General features: G+C 42.9%; 1 protein-coding gene across 1 annotated transcript in view; it reads right to left on the bottom strand.

Moving 5' to 3' along the window:
• LOC126101426 (trypsin-7-like) overlaps window positions 1-16,602 on the bottom strand; it is a 56,805-nt gene extending 40,203 nt beyond the window's left edge. The window contains exon 1 of the mRNA XM_049912086.1: window positions 16,549-16,602. Within this exon, the coding sequence (XP_049768043.1) occupies window positions 16,549-16,602 (54 nt within the window). The remainder of the gene's footprint in view (window positions 1-16,548) is intronic.
• Between the last annotated feature and the right edge of the window lie 1,146 nt (window positions 16,603-17,748).

The raw sequence follows: 17,748 nt of genomic DNA, 5'->3' as shown, positions 1-17,748 counted from the left end.
TTGAAATTTGTTGTACTCGATATCATGAACTGCTATATACATTATGACTTTTGAACACTATTGAGCTAAATACATTGTTTGTTCTCTATCAAAATCTTTAATTTGCTAACTATGCCTATCAGTAGTTAGTGCCTTCCGTAGTTTGAATCTTTTATTTAGCTGGCAGTAGTGGCGCTCGCTGTATTGCAGTAGTTCGAGTAATGAAGATTTTTGTGAGGTAAGTGATTTGTGAAAGGTATAGGTTAATGCTAGTCAGGGCCATTCTTTTGTAGGGATTTTTGAAAGTCAGATTGCGTTGCGCTAAAAATATTGTGTGTCAGTTTAAGCACAGTCGTATATAAATTGTTCTAAGGGGACGTTTCAAAATGCATGTTACTGTTAACTGTAAAGTGTATAATGCGAAATTATGTAACTACCTCAAGGCAGAAAGAATAATGTACTAGTGACTTTGAAAATAAAAGAGTAAGAAAAGCAGCCTAGACTCAGTACTTTATTCACTGAAGTACGATAGCTATTTTTTCTGTTACTTGAAATATTTCCATTTTACTTAAATAATTTTTCCAGGTAATACTATATTATTTTAACACCAGAGCTGCACATGGATATCCTTTTTCAGTTTCATTTGTTTGTCGTAATATGTAACAATAATTTCAACAGCTCGTGGATAATGAAAAGAAATACAATTTGTATCATTGCCTGTATACTGAATTCACTAGAATTCTGTGCTGGCGGAAACGCCATATCAGCTAAAGATTGCATCTGCCATCTCCACATGTGTTGTAGTCTGTTGAATTAACCTCCTCAGGTGTTATCCAACTTCATTTTCTGGAAATGCTTCACCCACGAAGAATATTATTCGCAAAGAGAGCTTATACTGATCGCTATAGCTTACCTCAGACTTTCAGTGAAAGGATCCCCTAAGCTACAGACGTATCTGTAGTAATTTTGAAAAGTAAATGCCTAACGCGAGCGGTCAGTCACCCTGTATTGTGCAAATTAAATTGGAAGTCAAATTTCAGGTCATTTTGCCCACGATAAAAGACAATGATCTAGTAAATTAGCATTTCGTGTTACCAGACTCACATCTAAAATTTGGCGTCCCCTTTCACGTAATAGCTGCAAATGAAAAGCTCATAATTACAGTTCATTAACACACGAGGATATGGTTTGGCTTTGAAATAAATAGGCCAGATAAACGTTAAACGAATTCAGTATTTTCATAATTAGAGGCTAATCTGTCGACGATTACATGATGGTAGTTGGACGAGGAAGAAAGCGCAGAACAGCAAGGCTTCTCCTCGGTGCTCGCAGAAAAGAAAAGAGAGGAGGTGAGCCATCTTTTATTTTTAAGCGATCTTATTACAATAAGTTAAATACTCTGACATAATTGGCTCGTAATACCGCGTAGATATGATTAATGTCACTGAAGCCAACACTAGCAATCACGGGAGACATGAAATAAAATACGTACCTAATAGACATGGAGTGTCATATTTATAACGAGAAGCAGTACCGTTTTTACCACTTTGGAAAGCAGGATAATAGATATAAATAACGTTCGGTGTTCAATGTTTGACTCAGGTCAGACTCCCAACATAAAGGTCGATATGAGACCACGACTATTCTCCCCTCAGGTACTATTGCTGATTTTGCACCTGTTCGTCATGCTGGCTACCAGACTTGGTGTGGCGATCGCACACTCTAACCTTGTGTACCAGTAACACAACCAGTTTGTAGTTGCAACACTTCTTTATTGATTACACATACACATGAATTCATCAGAATTAATAAACAGTTAACAACATTTGCATATCACGGCCTTATCCACAATTAGTATTTACAGTATTAACCCTCACACTTGTGACAACGGCCACTTAACGTGCCAGTAACAACAACCAAAATAATAGATGAAATAGATAACCAAATGTTTACCTCAATATAAACATATTAAAAGTTCACCAATGAACAGAATTAAGGAGCTCAGTTTTCTTTGAGATATATATATATATATATATATATATATATATATATATAAGATGTGCCAGTTCACACCCAATGACTTAAGGTCCACCTTACAAGATAATCTGTCTTTGCTGAATGGCTGACACCACATAAATCAATTAATTAAATGTAGTCCTTAATTCTGTTCATTGGTGAACTTTTAACATGTTTATATTGAGGTATTGCTTTTATATATATATATATATATATATATATATATATATATATATATATATATATATATATATATAACTCGTATATACTACAGTGTGTCTGCTGCTCATCTTTTCCTGTTTTCAGAAACTTGTATAGTGGTTGACGCGAGCAAATCTCGCCCCGCGAGCTTGCAGTGTGACGGAAATCTCACGAGTTGAACTCAGGGCCGTCCGGACCCCATTAACGTGCGATTTCTCTACTCCATTCAACTAGAGGTTTGTTTTAGGCAGAAGATTTCCTACTGCCCAGACTTGAGTATACGTTCACCCTTTGCATCGTGTATTTGTGCAATCATAATAGATTAACGTTTGCTCGCGTCCATCACATGTTCATCAAACTACCGTTTTGCCTTAAGCATGCGCAAAGGCTAGTATCTTCCGCACGTCGAGTGTAGTAGAATACTAAGTGTAAATCGAAATAAGTGTCCAAGGAATAGAAAAGTAACTAGAATCACTCAACAGAGGAAAGTCCACTGGACCTGACGGGATACCAATTCGATTCTACACAGAGTACGCGAAAGAACTTGCCCCCCTTCTAACAGCCATGTACCGCAAGTCTCTAGAGGAACGGAAGGTTCCAAATGATTGGAAAAGAGCACAGGTAATCCCAGTCGTCAAGAAGGGTCGTCGAGCAGATGCGCAAAACTAAACGTCGATCTGTTGTAGAATTTTAGAACATGTTTTTTGCTCGAGTATCATGTCGTTTCTGGAAACTCAGAATCTACTATGTAGGAATCAACATGGATTCCGGAAACAGCGATCGTGTGAGACCCAACTCGCTTTATTTGTTCATGAGACCCAGAAAATATTAGATACAGGCTCCCAGGCAGATGCTATTTTCTTGACTTCCGGAAGGCGGTCGATACAGTTCCGCACTGTCGCCTGATAAACAAAGTAAGAGCCTACGGAATATCAGAACAGCTGTGTGGCTGGACTGAAGAGTTTTTAGCAAACAGAACAGAGCATGTTGTTATCAACAGAGAGACGTCTACAGACGTTAAAGTAACCTCTGGCGTGCTACAGGGGAGTGTTATGGGACCATTGCTTTTCACAATATATATAAATGACCTAGTAGATAGTGTCGGAAGTTCCATGCGGCTTTTCGCGGATGATGCTGTAGTACACAGAGAAGTTGCAGCATTAGAAAATTGTAGCGAAATGCAGAAAGATCTGCAGCGGATAGGCACTTGGTGCAGGGAGTGGCAACTGACCCTTAACATAGACAAATGTAATGTATTGCGAATACATAGAAACAACGATCCTTTATTGTATGATTATATGATAGCGGAACAAACACTGGTAGCAGTTACTTCTGTAAAATATCTGGGAGCAGCGGAACGATTTGAAGTGGAATGATCATATAAAATTAATTGTTGGTAAGGCGGCTACCAGGTTGAGATTCATTGGGAGAGTCCTTAGAAAATGTAGTCCATCAACAAAGGAGGTGGCTTTCAAAACACTCGTTCGACCTGTACTTGAGTATTGCTCATCAGTGTGGGATCCGTACCAGATCGGGTTGACGGAGGAGATAGAGAAGATCCAAAGAAGAGCGGCGCGTTTCGTCACAGGGTTATTTGGTAACCGTGATAGCGTTACGGAGATGTTTAACAAACTCAAGTGGCAGACTCTGCAAGAGAGGCGCTCTGCATCGCGGTGTAGCTTGCTCGCCAGGTTTCGAGAGGGTGCGTTTCTGGATGAGGTATCGAATATATTGCTTCGCCCTACTTATACCTCCCGAGGAGATCACGAATGTAAAATTAGAGAGATTAGAGCGCGCACAGAGGCTTTCAGACAGTCGTTCTTCCCGCGAACCATACGCGACTGGAACAGGAAAGGGAGGTAATGACAGTGGCACGTAAAGTGCCCTCCGCCACACACCGTTGGGTGGCTTGCGGAGTATAAATGTAGATGTAGATGTAGATCAAACGTGCAGTACCTAACGTGACAGTCAACCTTCAGTTAGCTATTTGAAACTGTAATAGAAAACTAATGTGTCTTCAATAGGCCGCTAATGCCCCTATGGCCACAGACCAAAATACGCACGGCCTCTACCCGACCATAAAACACAATGTGACCTATATTTATCATGGCCACTTGCCTTCCATATACACAAGAAATTATTAAGAAACAACCACTACCACTAATTCGTAAAACCAGAAAATTCTATGTTGCTGTTGTTGTGGTCTTCATTCCGGAGACTGGTTTGATCAGCTCTCCATACTACCCTATCCTGTGCAAGCTTCTTCATCTCCCAGTACTTACTGCATCTCACATCCTTCTGAATCTGCTTAGTGTGTTCATCTCTTGGTCTCCCTCTACGATTTTTAACCTCCACGCTGCCCTCCAATGCTAAATTTGTGATCCCTTGATGCCTCAGAACATGTCCTACTAACCGGTCTCTTCATTTTGTCAAGTTGTGCCACATACTCCTCTTCTCCACAATTCTATTCAATACTTCATCATTAGTTATGTGATCTACCCATCTAATCTTCAGCATTCTTCTGTAGCACCACATTTCGACAGCTTCTATTCTCTTCTTGTCTAAACTATTTATCGTCCATGAAAATTCTATATCTATAACTAAATTAAGAAATGACGTTCAAGTGAACCAGCTACCTTCAGATAGTAGCAAATCCTGGTCGCCGCTGGCCAGTCGTGTCAATACAACTTCATTACTTTCCGGCAGCGGCCCGTGCTTCTCCGTTGCTCCAACTCAGCTGGTCCTCACGGCAGACGGCCGTGCCACGTGACGTCGTGTCGCCCACACTCCACAACGAAAGCATCGAAAGCACGTCACGTCGCAGACTGACTAGGCTCATGCGTGGACCCACTCTCCTCGACTTGCGCACGCGCGCCACCATAAACAGCCTGTCTCAAAGACGCAAAGAGGACAAGGCACAGGGACGATGATCAGAGATGGAAGTAAGAATCGATATCGCCTGGCTCCAGAAACCCACCGACTCAAGAATGCTGAAGATTCCATGGGGCATATTGTCCTACTCCTCTCTCGGGGTGGTTTGCAATTCTTGTGGTCTTCGGGGAGTGGTTATTTCTTGAAACACGTCTGCATCCCAGGGTTTAGATCCGTGGAATAGTCTGGCCATTCAGTGTGTTAAATATGTTCTGTTTCCGTTGTGTCCGAAGTCGGTCGGTGTGGCCGAGCAGTTCTAGGCACTTCAGTCTGGAACCGCGCGACCACTACGGTCGCAGGTTCGAATCCTGCCTCGGGCATGGATGTGTGTGATGTCCTTAGGTTAGTTAGGTTTAAGTAGTTCTGAGTTCTAGGGGACTGATGACCTCAGACGTTAAGTCCCATAGTGCTCAGAGCCATTTGAGCCATTTTTGAGCCGTTGTGTCCGACACCTCAGCAATCCCGTGTGGGCGCGTCTCGTCTTCCACAAACAGAGCGTTGTTACCTATCGCAACCGTGATCTGACGGACAGCATCAACAATAATCTCAAAACAATACCGAGTGCTGTAGCGGTACTTCGCACAAAGAAATGCAGCTGTATTCCGCCACTGTGCAAAATGCCAGCCCACACAGTAACGCCTAGGCCTTACCGATGACGTTCATGAACATTATTTGGTGTATAACGAGTTCCCTCCCATTCTGTACTAACGAGTGGCCAGATTTGCTTGCCATACTGAAGTGGCATTCGCCGGAAAACATAATCTGGATCACTGTTGCTGACCCCATCCATCGTTCTTCCAACTAACTCTTCTCGACGATGTCGTAGTTGGAGTGGGACGCATTTCAGAGGCTTCTGAGCATATAAACGAATCTGATTCGTATTTAAATGGAAGGCGATGGTGGGGGGGGGGGAGAAAGGAAAGGGAAGGGACTATTGATGTCAGCTGCAACGTAGCATAGAAGTATGTAGACGACCTGGGATACCTGAGAGCTTCTACAGAGATTATGCAAAGTAACATGCTTCCCTTCTAGCTATTACGAGTTTCCAGCAGAAGTTCGGACGCAGGTGTGCGTCCGCATTGAAGGTGGTGGATTGATTGCTGAGTGACACCAGATAAACCACGCGTTCATGCAACTGATTCGCTTGGACGGGAAATTAATCCAGCGTCTTCAGTGCGGGTGAAGAACTACATTCTGCCTCCTATAGCAATCTAAAAATCGAGTACATGCAGGACACGTACAGCGGCAGCGAATAACTGGCGCCAGGTGGGAAAAATAGGCTCAAATGGCTCTAAGGACTATGGCACTTAACATCTGAGGTCATCAGTCCCCTAGAACTTAGAACTACTTAAACCTATCTAACCTAAGAACATCACACACATCCATGGCCGAGGCAGGATTCGAACCTGCGACCGTAGCAGCAGCGCGGTTCCGCACTGAAGCGCCTAGAACCGCTCGGCCAAAGCGGGCGGAGAAAAATAGGTTGGCCGAAAAGGGTGATGAGGTAATCAACACCGAGAAACTCGGTGTCCAGGGGCGCAGCGTTTAATGCGGCTGCTACGTAAGAAGCGGATCCTTGATCCAAGTCCTTGTTCGGCAAACATTTTCACTCGTCGCAGCTGATTCCGTATAAAGCACCGATGCAGCTAACATCAATAGTTGCGTCCCTTCTCTTTCCTTTCTTCACCTCAGCATTCAATTTACATGTATCCAGAATGGTTCAGGGGGAGACATGTGTACCTGTAGTGGTTGCAAAGGCTGTAGCGGTCTGTCTACCTTCTCGCCCTTGCGGCTCCGTACCGACCCTCGTGCAGTGCGGTGGTCCGTCAACGACCAACGTTATTCTTTCGGATAGCTTTTCCACTGACCACCCCTAGCGAATACGAACAAATGCTCAAAGCTCTTAATATGTACACTTAAGAGCCCATGTTAACTCGATTTTTTTCTTCTTTTGATCCATAGAACCACCTATCAAAATATGGCAATCAAAGAGCTTGCAGCAGAAGAGATAGGTCTAAGAGGATCGAAGATGAAAAAGGGCTCATACCTAAGGGTTTGTATTTTACGCTACTGCCCATTAAAAATGTTACACCAAGAAGAAGTGCAGATGATAAACTGGTATTCATTGGACGGATATATTATACTGGAACTGATGTGTGATTAAATTTTCACGCAGTTTCGGTGCATAGAACCTGAGAAATCAGTACCCAGAACAACCACCTCTGACCGTAATAACGGCCTTGATACGCCTGGGAATTGAGTCAAACAGAGCTTCGATGGCGTGTCCAGGTACAGCTGCCCATGCAGCTTCAACACGATACCACAGTTCATCAAGAGTAGTGACTGGCGTATTGTGACGAGCCAGTTGCTCGGCTACCATTGACCAGGCGTTTTCAATTGGTGAGAGATCTGGAGAATGTGCTGGCCAGGGCAGCAGTCGAACATTTTCTGTATCCAGAAAGGCCTGTACAGGTTCTCCAACATGCGGTCGTGCATTATCCTGCTGAAATGTAGGGTTTCGGAGGGACCGAATGAAGGGTAGAACCACGGGTCGTAACACATCTGAAATATAGCGTCCACTCTTCAAAGTGCCGTCAATGCGAACAAGAGGTGACAGAGACTTGTAATCAATGGCACCCCACACCATCACACCAGGTGATACGCCAGTATGGCGATGACGAATACACGCTTCTATTGTGCGTTCACCGCGATATCGCCAAACACGGATGCGACCATCATGATGCTGTAAACAGAACCTAGATTCATCCGAAACAATTACGTATTGCCATTCGTGCACCCAGGTTCGTCGTTGAGTACACCATCGTAGGCGCTCCTGTCTGTGACGCAGTGTCGTGGGTAACCGCAGCCATGGTCTCCGAGCTGATAGTCCATGCTGCTGCAAATGTCGAACTGTTCGTGCAGGTAGTTGTTGTCTTGCAAACGTCCCCATCTGTTGACTCAGGGATCGAGACGTGGCTGCACGATCCGTCACAGCCAGGCGGATAAGATGCCTGTCATATCGACTGCTAGTGATACGAGGCCGTTGGGATCCGGCACGGCGTTCCGTATTACCCTCCTGAACCCACCGCTTCCATATTCTGCTAACAGTCAATGGATCTCGACCAACGCGAGCAGCAATTCCGCGGTACGATAAACCGCAATCGCGATAGGCTACAAACCGACCTTTATCAAAGTCGGAAACGTGATGGTACGCATTTCTCCTCCTTACACGAGGCATCACAACAACGTTTCATCAGGCAACGCCGGTCAACTGCTGTTTGTGTATGAGAAATGGGTTGGAAACTTTCCTCATGTCAGCACGTTGTAGGTGTCGCCACCGGCGGCAACCTTGTGTGAATGCTCCAAAATGCTAATCATTTGCATATCACAGAATCTTCTTCCTGTCGGTTAAATTTCGCGTCTGTAGCATATCATCTTTGTGGTGTAGCAATTTTAATCACCAGTAGTGTAGATTTCGTGTTCACTAGACTTTTATGCTTCGAATTATCGTTAGGGTAGTATCCCTGAATATTGACCATTCCGCGAGGGACACCCTGTGTACATAACATGAACCATACGCCAAGTAATGCTCCCACGACAAGAATATCACACCGCATATTGTGGTTGTTTTTTAACGACATATCGAGCACTTGACCACATATTTTAATGAATTCAAATCCTGGTTAACAGTCCAAAGCTGAACAAACCTAAAATATGTACAAGGAGAGAAATTCAGAGAGCGTTCATGAATTCAAAAGTAAAATTTAGCTACAAATCTGGTTCAAAATGAGTCGCTCAGTACCAATTTTCCACCAGTACGAAAGATGACAGAGGGAAGGCCGAAACACTGGTATTCCGGAATAGTTTAACGACCGAAGATCATTCAATAAACTCACGAACGCCGAAATGACAAATATTGAGAGAAGTAATTGTGTAATAGCAAATCAATTAACACCATTCGATAGCGTAGAAGTATGTGGACGCCATACCCGAGAGTTTCTATAGAGGTTATGCAAATTAACATGCTTCCCTTCTAGCAATAGTTTATCCTACATAGTGCGATTAACGGAAGATACGTAAATGTAAAAGTTCCGCATGAAAATGCACGCAGTTCTGGACCGATATCGCTGAGGTCTGTCTTGGACAGAATTGTGGAAGATGTTTTAAGCTCAACCATTATCACGTTTTAGGAAACGAGAAAATTTTACCTAGCAACAGCGTGGATTAAGCAGACAGATATCGGAGGGAACTCATCTCGCTGTAATAGGATATGAGAAGGAAAATCCGGCCGAAATGGCCGTGCGGTTAAAGGCGCTGCAATCTGGAACCGCAAGACCGCTACGGTCGCAGGTTCGAATCCTGCCTCGGGCATGGATGTTTGTGATGTCCTTAGGTTAGTTAGGTTTAACTAGTTCTAAGTTCTAGGGGACTAATGACCTCAGCAGTTGAGTCCCATAGTGCTCAGAGCCATTTGAACCATTTTTGAGAAGGAAAATGTTGTACAAACGGCGTTCAGGCAGATGCTGTTTTCCCTGATCTCTCGAAGGTATCCGGTACAACTTCGCATTGTTGTTAATGAACTAAATACGCATTTACCAGTTATCTGACCGCAAGTGTGACTGCTTTCTTTTCCTTCCTGCAGACAGCTCTCGAAACGTCGTTGGTAATGGAGTAAAATTGCTAGATGTAAATGTTATCTCAGGGGCGCCTAAAATTGTGTAACAGGACTGTTAGTGTTTACAGTACACATAAATGACATAATGGACGACGCAGGTAGGTCGCCGAGGCAGTTAGCAGATGAAGCAAATAGCTGTAAGCAGGAAGACTGTAGGAAATTGCAGCGGATCGACGGCTGATGTATCAACTGACAATTCAGACAGAATATTATCAAACTTCTGAATTATTTGATGCAGGCCTCCACGGATTCCTCTGATGTGTGCCAACCTCTTAACCTGAGAGTGTGAATTGCAACCTACGTCGTTAGTTATTTCTTGGATATATTCCATCCTCAGTCGTTCTCTACAACTTTCACCACCTACAGGACCCCCTCTACTACTATGAAAACTATTCCGTGATATCTTACACAGTCCTATCGTCGTGTCCCATAATGTTGTCAGTGATTACCATACATTCCTTCCCTGGCCGATTCTGCGGAGTACATCCACGTTCCATACGTGATCAGTCCACTATATTTTCGGCATTCTTCGGTTGCACCCCTTCTCAAATGCTCCTATTGTCTTCTGTTACGGCTGTTACGGTAATCCCACAGTCCATGTCCATTACCATACAATCCTGTGCTCCAAACATACATTCTCATAAATTTATTCATCACACTGCGTCTCATGTTTGAGAATAGAAGATTTGTGTTTGCCAGGAATGTCCTTTTAGTCAGTACTTGTCTGCTTTTGATGTCCTCCTTTTTCCGTCCACCGCTGGTTATTTTGCTGCCTAGATAACAGAACTACTTCGTGATCGCCAATTCTGATGTTAGGTTTCTGGCTGTTGCCATTTGTGCTACATCTCAATACTTTTGTCGTTCTTCGATTTACTCTCAACCCATACTCAGTCCTCATTACACTGTTCATTCTGTTCCACGTCTGCTGCAACTCTTGTTCAGTTTCACTGAGGATAGCAATGTACAGGGCTATTACTAATGATTGAAGCGATTTCATAAATTCACTGTAGCTCCATTCATTGACATATGGTCACGACACACTACAGATACGTAGAAAAACTCATAAAGTTTAGTTCGGCTGAATCCGCACTTCAGGTTCCTGCCGTCAGAGCGCTCGAGAGCGCAGTGAGACAAAACGGCGACAGGAGCCGAGAAAGCGTATGTCGTGCTTGAAATGCACTCACATCAGTAAGTCATAACAGTGCAACGACACTTCAGGACGAAGTTCAACAAAGATCCACCAACTGCTAACTCCATTCGGCGATGGTATGCGCAGTTTAAAGCTTCTGGATGCCTCTGTAAGGGGAAATCAACGGGTCGGCCTGCAGTGAACGAAGAAACGGTTGAACGCGTGCGGGCAAGTTTCACGCGTAGCCCGCGGAAAATTTGCTCATGCCACAACTGGAGACCGACAGCACCGACTTCATCTTTCAACAGGATGGTGCTCCACCGCACTTCCATCACGATGTTCGGCATTTCTTAAACAGGAAATTGGAAAACCGATGGAGCAGTCGTGGTGGAGATCATGATCAGCAATTCATGTCATGGCCTCCACGCTCTCCCGACTTAACCACATGCGATTTCTTTCTGTGGGGTTATGTGAAAGATTCAGTTTTTAAACCTTCTCTACCAAGAAACGTGCCAGAACTGCGAGCTCGCATCAACGATGCTTTCGAACTCATTGATGGGGACATGCTGCGCCGAGTGTGGGAGGAACTTGATTATCGGCTTGATGTCTGCCGAATCACTAAAGGGGCACATATCGAACATTTGTGAATGCCTAAAAAAACTTTTTGAGTTTTTGTGTGTGTGTGCATAGCATTTTGAAAATATCTCAAATAATAAAGTTATTGTAGAGCTGTGAAATCGCTTCAATCATTTGTAATAACCCTGTATTGTAATCCCATTCTCCAATTTTTATTTTATGCCCGTCATTGTTTCTTCGATTTATGTACTGAACAGTAGAGGCGAAAGACCACACCCCTTACACAATTTCTAATCCGGGCACATCGTTCTTGGTCTTCAAGTGTTATTCTTCCCTCTTGATTCTTGGACTTGTTGTGTATCATCCGTCCTTCCCTACGGCTTGACCCTATTTTTCTCAGAATTTCGAATATCAAGCACCGTTTCACATTGTCTGAAGCTTTTTCGAGGCCTGCAAATACTGTGAACGTGTTGTGATTTTTCTTCATTCTTGCTTCCATTATCAACCGTAACGTTAGAAATGGTATATCTCCAGTCTCGTACATTCTACAGACCAACGTGAATGGCTATTTCCCCAATGATTTTAGAAATTTCGATGGAATGTTATCTATCCCTTCTGCGTTATTTGTTCTTCAGTCGACCAAAGCTCTTTCAGATTCTGATTCTAATGCTGGAACGCCCCTTTCTTCTCCGTCAGTTCGTGTTTCTTCTTCTATCACGTCGTTCTGCATGTCCTCCTCCTACCACAGGCCTTCAGTCTACTCTTTCATCGTGTCACTCTCTGCTCTGGATCTAACAGTGGAATTAAAACTTCACTATTAACATTAACCGTCCTAGCTTTTGATGTCACCGAAGGTTGTTTTGACTTTTCAACATGCTGAGTCAGACCTTCGGACAATCATTTCTATTTTGAATTCTTCTCATTTTTAATACATCCTTTTCCCTTTACCTTCGTTGCACTGCCTGGTTATTTATTGCCTAGCCACTTGTATTTCTGTGTTCTGAATTTTCCTGAACATTTTGTACGTCCGTTTTCCGTCGATCTATTAAAGCATTTCTTCTGTTACCGATGGTTTTCTAGTAGGTACCTTTCTTGTACCTTTATCTTCTTTCCAACTCCGGTGATAGTCTTCTATACAGATGTCCATTCCTCTTCAACTGAACTGCCTACTGAGCTATTGGTTATCTGTCTATTGCCCCATAGAACTTCAAGCATATCTCCTCACTCCTTAGTACTTCCGTATTCCACGTCGTTGAGCATTGTTTCTTCTTGACCAGTCTCTTAAACTTCAGCCTACTCTACAACATTACTGAATTGTGATCTGAGTTTACGTCTGCTCCTCTGTGTGCATTGTGTGGCGTGCGTACTGTGAGACCTTCGGTACACACACCATCAGATTATTTGACTTGTCGCTCCAACGAAGTAGGCGAGTGTCAGCAATATGTCTCTTGGTCTTATCGTGGCGTGTTTATCTTCTGCCGTTAGGTCAGACGATAGAAATGCCACTTGCACGCTTAGAGTAGCAGATTGACGGTGGCCAACTTTAAACAGAACTTGATTAATTTTCACATACATTTTTTAAAATAATAAAAAGCATAGACATTACGTAACTTGATTCTGGATGCTGTTTACAACTGACAATCCGAAGTTCCCCTGTTATTGGTACGTTAATATTATTCACACATATTTCTGATACTTGACAAAGTGTCTATTCATTTATCTTCATGGCTATGTGCAGGAATATGATAATCTTATTAGGCGCAAACTGAAACTTGACTATAGACTAGCACAGACAAATGCAGACTGGTACAGACTGGTGCAGACAAATGCAGACTAATGCAGACTGGGTAATCAGAGGTCTGTACACTCGTTATAATACCTCGCGCGTTCAGGTATCACTGCGCGAGTGTGAACCGCGAGGAGAAAAGGTTCTACGTTAGCAGCAATCTCATTGGTTGCGTTACATACTAATACGCGGATCGGCGGAAGCAGAATTTGGTCCATCTCTAAGGCGGACGAGCGCTGCGCCTGCGCTGTTGTGCTTAGCGGGGCGCGCTCTAGTGGGAAAGTTGTGTACACGCTGACTACGCGGAACTATATACACAACACCTTGTAAGTAGGCTGTTTATGTTTTTATGTTGGTAATGCTCTGTATGAAAATCACTGACTGTACTGTTTGCAGTCTGTGGCTGGTTGGCCTCATTGTTGAAATATTCGCTTGTAGTGTTGGGCAGTTGGATGTGAACAGAGCGTAGCGTTGTGCAGTTGGAGGTGAGCCGCTAGCAGTGGTGGATGTGAGGTAAGTGATGTGAGGTAAGTGATTCATGAAAGGTATAGGTTGTTGTTAGTCAGGGCCATTCTTCTGTAGGGATTATTGAAATTCAAATTGCGTTACGCTAATAAAAAATATTGTGTGTCAGTTTAGTGATGATCAGTGTAAGTAAAGAGGGAAAGGTCTTAGTACGTTCAGTTTTGCTCAGCTGTTTGAAAATCAAATAACGAAAGAGGTTTACCAGCACAGTCATTTTTAAATTTTTCTGAGGGACGTTTCAGCCTTAGAGGCTATAACTGTTTTCAGAATCTTTGCCTCGTCATGATTCAATCTAAATGAAACCTTCCCGTCTCTCCCATTCGTTCTTAAGGATATATTCCTCATCTGTTTCGTGAGCAGCATTCCTAATAATACTGTTTTTGACCGATTCTCGGTTGTTGCTCATCCACTGGATTCTAACCTAGTTGGAATATTAGAAGAGATATAGAAGTTCCAACGAAGAGCGCGGCGTTTCGTTATTAGATCGATTAGCAAGCGCGAGAACATTGCAGGTATTCTCAACAACCACAGTGTCAGATGCTTCATGAGAGTCGTGTATCACGGGGAGATTCACCATTGAAATTCCTAGAAGTTACGCTGTAAGAAGAGTTGAACATCACTCCCGTTTTACTTCCTCATATTCATGTCCCGCGAAATAAATTAGAGATGTTATGTGTTTACGGACAATTCCGATGCGACTTCCACGCATGGAACACGGAGGAGGTAATCTCTACCAGAAACCTAAGTTGGCATGTAGAGTGTAAAAAGTAGATGTACATATAGATGTATATGTAGTAACCTGAAGTTATTGTAACCGCATTCTGTGATTTTGTCTAAAATGAAAATATATTACAGTGCTCGAAAATACATCTGTATGGACTGTCTTTGTCTCCAGAAATGTAAGACTTAACGGAAAATCGTAAGTCTGAGTTCTTGCTAGTCATAACCACGTTCTACGTGATTTAGTAATGGCGCGACATGAAGGACATTAACTTGGTACGTTGTTTATGAACAGATTATATTTTCGTAAAACTACGGCGTTTCCTGTCGAGTAATACGAAATACTTCTCATCATCTGACGCAGATTGTTTTTCAAATGTTCTCACGAAATTATTGCCAGATTAAGGGGAAAATTTTAAGTACAAGATCAAAAAAAACGCGATTTTCATATCGGTACAGCTATCAAAATTTGTGCAGGATTTCGGAATAACAATCTGTTTGTTATGCAGATGAAACAGTCATGCTATCCTCAAATCTCCCTGGCTCTTCACTATCCTTCTTTCAGTGCGCGTTCTGTATTCACGAGTCTTGATGTGCAGCTTCCGTATTTGTCGTGACTCATCTATCTATGATCTTAGTATGTCTCCGGTTATCTGAACGCCAGGTGGTGGTAGACCCTAATCTGCCATTCTTTCTATCTTCTCCTGCAATATTCCTACTTGCTTTTTTATCATGTGCCAAATTAGGTAAGCCTCACTATAATTTCTCTATTTTATTTCCCTAGAAATATTTCCTCCCTAGTAATCTTTTCGTATCGTATTGTACAGAATAAGTTTATTTACAAATTCCAGCACGCACAATGAGTTTCGGATTATTTTGTTTTCTTAGTTCTAATTGTCTTACAGCCTCACTTTCCTAAAGCATTAAGACATTGACTAGTTGGATTCATCAGCTGACGAAGAATAGTTGTTGACTGTTGTCTGCTGTGTACTGAGAAACAAGTTTCATGATCGATACGTCGAAAGAAAAAAAGTCTTAATTTGAAACTTGACACGTGTTCAAAGATTGCGATGAGCTCATTGTTTAGTCAGTCTGTCTTTGTTTTCCATCAGTTTCCGTAACTACATATATAGACAAGGTGCCTAATGTACGTTATTTTGTTGAGGGTCCAGCGCAAAAAATTAAAAATAAATAGTATTCATCACCTAGTTAGCGACTAGGAAAAGGTGCACCACATCGTACTGGTGAAAGTGGGACCAGGTATGAAACCCTGATATTTCACAGGAACCATTTCTTCCGTTAACTCATTTGGCTGGTGCAAAACCAGAAGAAAAGATCTCTGATTCTCCGAATTGGAAACTTTACTCCTTTGGTCTACAATGCATGTCTCATGCCTGGATCATCGTGTCATTCGAATCTGAGGTACACTCTTCCCGTCCTAACGATAGAAAACAATACTCATCGCCGCCAACGAGTAAGGAGAAGTGCAACAGAGGTGAAAAATTCGTCGTGACCAATGTTCTGAGTCAAGTCCTAGTTTCCCTTGTAGCAACTCACTGAGTGAAGCGCTGCTGCAAAGTTAACATGACAAGTGTGTTTCGTTAGAACGCAGGTAGCGAGCAAGAGCAGGCTTCTCTAAAACGCACTAACTTTGTACTACGTCCCACCAACTGGACCCTTTGCCTCCAATTGGCTTTGTGGACAGGAGTTCCGCGACACCTACACACTAGGCACAGTTGCAAAATGGGCACGTGAGGTGCTCTCTTCACGATCTCAAGTGCTTTAGTAGGCAAAGATGTGATATGGGAGCCAAAAAACAGAAGAACTGTAAAAGGAGAAAAAAAATTTGTGAGAGACGTGGCGGCGTCATGCAATATCCATGATATCAGAAAATCTTTCCTGAAAATGCATCTGTGTGTTAGCAAAGAGGAGAGGCCTCATCAACGTCGTCATCCAGGTGATCTAGGCAATGTTGAGATGTCAGATCGATTTTTGGCAAATATCACAAACCTGAACAACAGCAACATCGTAGTCTACAATGTAGTCGTTGTACGATGCGTGCATGTAGCCAGAGGTGGCGCTTCTGACGAAACCACCGCTTCCGTGGGTCGAGGTGCCAGCTCGGAAACTGATCAGAGAGACGCTGAGGCCATCCACTCAGTGAGAATCCGTCAGCTCCCTGTTGGCATTGATGATGGATGCTCGACAGGTGTGCAAACCGCCGTACTGGAAAGAAAGTGGCCACGGGTAGTTGGCTATGATGGCAGACGATCCTCCAATGATGCGGCCATTACCCCTGCTCCACAGCCTGGCCGGTGTGCGCAGAGCTAGAGCAGAGATCAGCAGGAACATGAAGAAGATGGCCAGGCGCAGCATTGTGGAAGCTGTGACTGATAGAGCGTCCGGCTTCACCCTTTATATTCCATTAAACCTGCAGACATAGATGAGGACGACGACCTTCGTATCTCATTTGGGGGATCATTACCCTGCAAGTTTGTCTAATTACTTCTGTCGCCTCAGATATGATGATCCCGATAATGGCAAAAACAGATACATCGCTCGTATGATGTCATTACTCTGATTTTATTATTAAATCACGCACAGCAGGAGTGGTGAAACTTATCTGGTTGATGAGTCCTTGATAACAATGTGGATGATGGAGCTATGTGGGAGAAACGTACAACGTTCTATTTGATTTCTAGAAATAGCAAGGTAACGATAAGTTCCTTTCACTCTACTATTTGCATCCTAAATATCTCTAAAAGTAATACATAACTAGGCCAACTAATTCGATTAGTTCAGCCATTTTAAGCAAGAGGCACCTAATTATTAACAGTGCTATTTCTTTCGTGCCTTGGACTTGTTAGAAATACATGTTTTGTGAAACTGAATACACCTCAAAGCTGGTGATGATATCCAAAGAGTCTGCCCCATTCCAATCGCATATATTATTTCGAATGTGTGTTAAATATTATCCGTATTGTCTTTCGCTGAGACATTAATCAAAGAAATTGAACAAATCGCTTTCCCCTCATAGGCGGCATCCAAATGTAAAGTGAATGATTCCATCTGTGGTTCATAAAATGTATACACCAATTTGCAAACAAATATTTATTAGTAAAATGTATGTAGTCTTACTACGTTACAGTGTTCTGTTCTGTTAGAGCTAAATACAGCGAGTCGTAGTCACCTTTGTGCTCATACGGCAAA

Source organism: Schistocerca cancellata, chromosome 9 (genome assembly GCF_023864275.1).
Source record: "Schistocerca cancellata isolate TAMUIC-IGC-003103 chromosome 9, iqSchCanc2.1, whole genome shotgun sequence".
Classification (NCBI taxonomy): Eukaryota; Metazoa; Arthropoda; class Insecta; order Orthoptera; family Acrididae; genus Schistocerca; species Schistocerca cancellata.
The sequence above is the reverse complement of the archived record's forward strand: the minus strand, read 5'-3'. Positions and strand labels throughout refer to the sequence as shown.